The following is a 6,081-nucleotide window of genomic DNA, read 5'->3' on the forward strand; positions in this document are numbered from 1 at the left end:
CAATAAATCAGTCTTGACCTTTTGTTTCAATAAACGAACAAGTTTTCGTGAGGTCTTTATGTACACTGCTATTTTATGCCACTGTCAGTATATCAGCCTTAACGATCGCAGCTTGTGTACAGTGAAACCGCAATCAATCAAAAGGTTGACAGCATGAAGCATATGTTGCCAGGACAACGGGTTGACACAGTCGTCTAAGGTGCCTCAATTCACTGTAGAGTTGGACCAGTGAAGATCCGGGTTAGAATTGATCTTCAGTAACCCATGCTTGTCGTAAGAGGAGACTAACTGGATCGGGTCGTCAGGCTCGCTGACTTGGTTGACACACGTCATCGTATCTCAGTTAGGTAGATCGATGCTCATGCTGTTGATCACTGAATATCTGGTCCAGACTCGACTATTTACAGGTTGCAGCTATATAGCTGTAATATTGCCGAGTGCCTTGTAAAACTAAACCCACTCACTGTAGAGTTGACTCTCTAAGTATGCAAGAAACCTATATACTGGGTTCGACAGCACTCTTAACGCATGAGCACGCTGGGCAGTTGACCCTGCCCCACAAACATAGGAATCCCGTGCTTATCTATGTATGTTGTTACTTGATGTCAATACTGACTGACTGAGTTTGGTTTTACGCCGCTTTTAGTAATATTCCAGCAACATCACGGCGGGGAACGACCAGAAATGGGCTTCACACATTGCCCCATAGGGGATTCGAACCCAGGTTTCGGCGTGACGAGCCAACGCTTTAACCACTAGGCTATCCCACCGCCCCTTTGCTGTCAATAAAAAATAAATACTCATTTACTAAACTGTTCATATGTTACTGGAAAATGAATATTTAGCATGTGTTACATTAAAGATAAAGGCCTGTGGGGTAGCCTAGTGGTTAAAACGTTCGCTCGTCACGCGGAAAGTCCAGGTTCGATTCCCCACATGGGTACGATGTGTGTGAAGCCCATTTCTGGTGCCCCCACCGTGATATTGATGCTTGATTATTGCTAAATGCTGCGTAAAACTAACCAACTCACTCATTAAAGATAATAGACACTGTTATGTGATTCTGTATATTTATTGTGCAAGCCCAAGAACAGTTTAACACTTGTCCCGTAACCTGACTTTGACCAGCCCTGGTTTCATTCCCTTAATATAACACAGGGTAACATCAAGTACCATCTTTTAAAGGATTGCCACATAAACATATAACTGATAACCGACCTCGTCTTCAGGTTTGTTATTGTTGAATATTGGTCACATGAACCAGTGGGTTAAAAGACATATCATGGGTTGAGGGATGTAAGGGAGATAACTCCTTGACTGCTTATATCATTTTTTGTTATATTGTAGCTCTGTTGATATGGTAATGTGTGAAAGGGATAAGAGTGATGTGTGTGCTATGTCAAAGGATGCTATTGAATAATAATGCTTACCTCAGGTAAATGCCCTATTGTATATCAATTTTATACTGACGCCTTGACAGATTCACAGGCCCTTGTGTCATTGCGAGGATTAAAGATTAGGGCTGGATATTGCCCTGAATCTCATATTGCAACAATTCAAGAGATACTGCAATACACATTGTGATATATTGACTGGAAGGTTTCTGTCCAAGTGCATACATCATGACAGCTCTCTGTGTGACATCATCTTCTTAGTTTCTGTTACACCATACGTTCAGGCTCCCTGTCCCCATTATGTATGGCTGTATGCCAGTGGTGTACAGATAAATGATATACAGCCTTAATGTGGAATATTTCATTGAATTAACTGCATTGCAACAAAGTTTTGCGAACATAATGATAAAGGTAATAGTATAACATGATTTTCATGGTCAGTGTTGTTTGCTTCAACAGAATGCACTTCAATGCAGTATGTAATTATTGTTACTGTTTGTCAGTGATTCATTCAGATTCAACTCCAATATAAACATGTGTTGTAACATGAACTGTTGTAAAATGAAACAAAACATAATTTAGGTGATCTACTTGAGCTGAAAATCTCACATGACCTCCAATAACTAAGATCCTTGACTAGAAAACTGATAAGACTTTGGCCTTTATCATAATTGATAACATATGTCCCATTATGAAACAAAACAAAAATAACAAAATAATGTGCACTGCTTAAATGGTCACTCAGAGCCAGTATCTCTACTTATAAGTCCGAATAAAAGATTGGTCAAATCTTTGAAGGGCATTTAGAAGTGGAATGCATAAGAAAAGCAAGATTTATGGATGTCAACTTCTTTATTGGGAATATTCATGATCTGATGAAGGAGCAAGCATACACTCCGAAACGTTGTGTTATTCACAACAAGAAGTTGACATCCATAACTCTTGCTTTTCTTAAAAGATTGGTCCCTTTGAGGCCACTTAATTCCTCCCAAAGGCCACATATGAAACCATTCAAACCCCAAAATTTAAAGCATTTGGTAGAATATTTGGCACTTTTGAAGCCACTCATAAAGACACTTCCACTTGTAAAATGTTACATGAAACAGAAAAGAAACAAAAGTATATTTGGCACTTTTAGAGCACATTTTGTTGCTATGGAAATCAAGGGTAGATGATTCAAAGGGACTTAACTCTGGATGACCCAATATAGTATTGCAGAATCTGAACCACATCGCGATAATCGTATCGCGAGATACTGTACCGGTATATACCGGTTTACCAGTAATATTGCACAGTGCTATTAAAGATTAAAAAATTTGTTTTTTCATGACCCCCGACTGTATTGTACTGGGAAGCATTTCGAATTGGGGGGTCATCTAAAAAAAATAATTTTTAAAATCTTTAATCCTCACAAAGACAGGAGGGCCTGCAGACTGATTTTGAAACTCTGACATATCATCACTCAAATAAATGCTTAAATGATTAGTATAATAATTGTTTGGTGAGTGTAGTTTTACGCGGCACTCAGCAATATTAAGTATAATAACAGAAAATAACACCAACACTACAGAAATAATATCAACTACTCTGAAAAAATAATAAGTCTATACAAGTCCTTGTTTAACAACATCTCTTTTGACGGTATTTCAATTTTTTTTTCCACAGCATGGAAGCATGGCCTGAGACAAAAGCCTCTTGTGACGAAAGTTTGGCAGTAAATTATAAAACAGAAACAATTAAAACACTTGCATCTCTACCCCATGATTCACATCCATCAGAAGGTCACGTCCATCTTTAACAACCTGTTTAAAAACATTTAACAAATAATATCTCCCAGCTTACATAATTGAAAATTTGGATGCAAAATCTAACAATTAAATGTTGTAGATATTGACACCCATCCGGGTGGGTAACCTAGCAACACTTTGAAACACGCTTGTCACCATGGTCACCATGATCTAGGGCTGGTTGTCCGTCATGCAGCAAGCATGTGGCTGAGAGATGGTACTACAGAGGTATTATGGTAAATGTTCATTTGAGTTCGTCTTGCTTCATCAGTTTCTCCCTAACCCTTGTCAAGGCAAACCCCAGGTAGTTGGTCCCCCTCCAACTCCTCTCATCCCAGGCGTTGACGTGGTCCTCCGCGTACCCTATCCCCCATATAATATCCACCGGACTGGCCTCTACCAGAGTCTTGGGGTATGTCGCGAATAACTGTTTCTTCAGGCCCTCATTCTGACCAAACTGAAACATAGTGGAAGAAATTGTATATGCATTACTTTAAAGCCTCTTTTCATCATTGTTTGTTGTTAACACCTCACTCAGTAATATTAGAGCCATGCTGTGGCGGTTTGTAAATAACTGTGCTTCGACCAGACAATCAAATGATTAGCAGCATGAGCATTGATCTAAGCAATTGGGATACAATGACATGTGTCAATCAACTCAGTGAGCCTGACCACCTGATCATCTTAGTTGCAGCGTAAAACTAAACTCACTCTTTCCTTCTTTGCTTTTCAAACCAAGTCAGGACAAACACAGGGGCATGTAACTAATACCCAACCTTGTCTGCATGTTTGTTTTCGTAGAGCATTAGATAGATGGTCGGGTAGGGACTTGTGGTAATAGACATGTATATCATGAATCTTGTGGTGTAAGGGAGATAACTCTCATTCCTCAGAATAACTGAGTAGAATAAATAAAGAACAACACTAATATTAAGTATAATTAGGCACCTTGGCTTCATTCGCCTCCTCTACGATTCTGTGGCAGTTATTCTTCCATGTTTTATCATCCCAGTTCTTCACTTTCCGACCAAGGGACTTCTGTTGTTTAGGATCCTGTGTCTTGAGAACTTTTGCAGCATTTTCCTCATCAGCAAACAGCACTTGAACAAAAATGTCCAGATATTGATACCAACAATCGAACCATCATTACAAAACATGTACAATTTGAATAGTTGTCATGACCTTTCATTCTGATGACTTAATTAATAAAGGTGAAAATGTACTACTTGACAAACCACTTATATTACCATGCCAAACACTGTAAGGGATCGAACAGTTATGACAAAACCCTACATCATGAGTAGTCTAAAGGTCTCAGTCTGACTGTTGGATTCACCCTAACACCTTGTTTGATCGTTGTTTAATGCAGCATATAGCACACCATCCCATATGTTTTTATAATGGAGTCTGTGTACTATTATCTGTTGTTTCAGGAGCAGATCTTGAAAAGCATACAATAATTGTACACCAAACTGAGTCCATGGATAGGTCTAGTGGAATTTGTGTACTTTGAATTGTATAATTTTTTCAAGTTTCCATGGCTACAACAGGCTGGAAATGGTGACAGTACTGGAGCAGATCTTGAAAAACGTTCTATATTTCTTCACCAAACTTGGGAGACCGCCGCTATGTACCATGGGGTATAGCTGGAATATTGCTCAGTGAGGCGTAAACTGAACTCACTCACCAAATTGGGCAATGCACACTTCTTTTTGATGATATGGGGACATGAAAACAAATGTTTTAAGTTATCATGGTAACAAGAATCAATTATTTATTTCCACATGTATTTAGCATTGAGGGGTAGATCTACTGTCTATCTATGACTAATTAGTCCTTTTCGCCTACCTGCTTTCTGGTACATCATGTACTGCTCAGCACAGTTGTACTTCTGACCATTCACCTCGAAACTTGCTGGGTACCACTGACTGAAGGGAGAATGAATTTTCCAGAAGAATTCGTATTTTTGTTTTGCTTCTTCGAGAGATGTTGCTCCCCGAGTGCTTTCCTCAGCCTTTGGGCTGGCACACTGTTTTTCGTTAGTAGGGTTCATGTCTGCAGTCGACATCGCTAACGACGTTCGGAATGGAAAGCAAACGTCACTTTTTATATACCCATTTGTACAAAGAAATAGATTTCGCAACGCAGTGTTATACATGAATCATTTTAGTTCGTGATTTCGTTGCAATCCCGGAAGTGTTTATAAATAATCTCTCTATTTTGTGATGTTTTCGGTACCGACAAAGAATTCCATACGCTATGCTATAGGGTTCGCTTGTATGATTTGCATAGTGTACAAACAGTCCACATTTCGTGGAGCTCCCGGTTAACTCTAGTAGGCGATCTATGCCGTGATTTAGTTAATGCTAGTGGGGAGCGCGAAAATTATCAGCGTATTTCGTTGGAAGCACCTTAAGAGTTTCTAATTATGTTTGTATTCGTCAGTTATTCAATCGTATATATCGTGTGGCAATTCCCACTCAAGCAAACCTCTCATGGTGTACGACGTTTCATTTTCATTAACTGTGTTGTTTTATAATGCAAGCATCATGTAATTTACATCACGTAATAAATATCATATAATCGGCCACGTTAATGGAAATAGTTCAAAACACCCCATTGTGTTCTGAAAATAATTCTGATTTTTATCGTAATAAGCTATGTAACTGTAGAAAACATTTCCGTATTCAGCTGTTTGTGACCTAATTTGTTGCATTTTAAATGATCCGCTACTTTAAATTGGTTTGCATAGTTCAAACTGTATTGGGTACGGCTCAAAGCTGAAGCGACACAAATCCTACATGTGGGACCGTTTATAATTTTATGGCTGAGGGGTGTGGGGGTGATGATGATTTTAGGGGGTCACCCATTTTGTTCTGGGAGCAATGTCTTGTCCGGCA

The 6,081-nt window shown here is 39.1% G+C and overlaps 1 protein-coding gene across 1 annotated transcript; it reads right to left on the bottom strand.

Moving 5' to 3' along the window:
• Window positions 1-3,308: 3,308 nt before the first annotated feature.
• Window positions 3,309-5,390, bottom strand: LOC124285841 (N-glycosidase Npun_R5314-like). Its single transcript, XM_046722114.1, has 3 exons — window positions 5,030-5,390; window positions 4,130-4,281; window positions 3,309-3,638 (listed from the first exon to the last, which is right to left on the bottom strand). Exons 1-3 carry the CDS (start codon window positions 5,337-5,339, stop codon window positions 3,426-3,428), a joined length of 675 nt encoding a protein of 224 aa, XP_046578070.1. The 5' UTR covers window positions 5,340-5,390; the 3' UTR covers window positions 3,309-3,425.
• Between the last annotated feature and the right edge of the window lie 691 nt (window positions 5,391-6,081).

This window comes from Haliotis rubra, unplaced genomic scaffold (assembly GCF_003918875.1).
Source record: "Haliotis rubra isolate DU_JTF1 unplaced genomic scaffold, ASM391887v1 Scf37, whole genome shotgun sequence".
NCBI lineage: Eukaryota > Metazoa > Mollusca > Gastropoda > Lepetellida > Haliotidae > Haliotis > Haliotis rubra.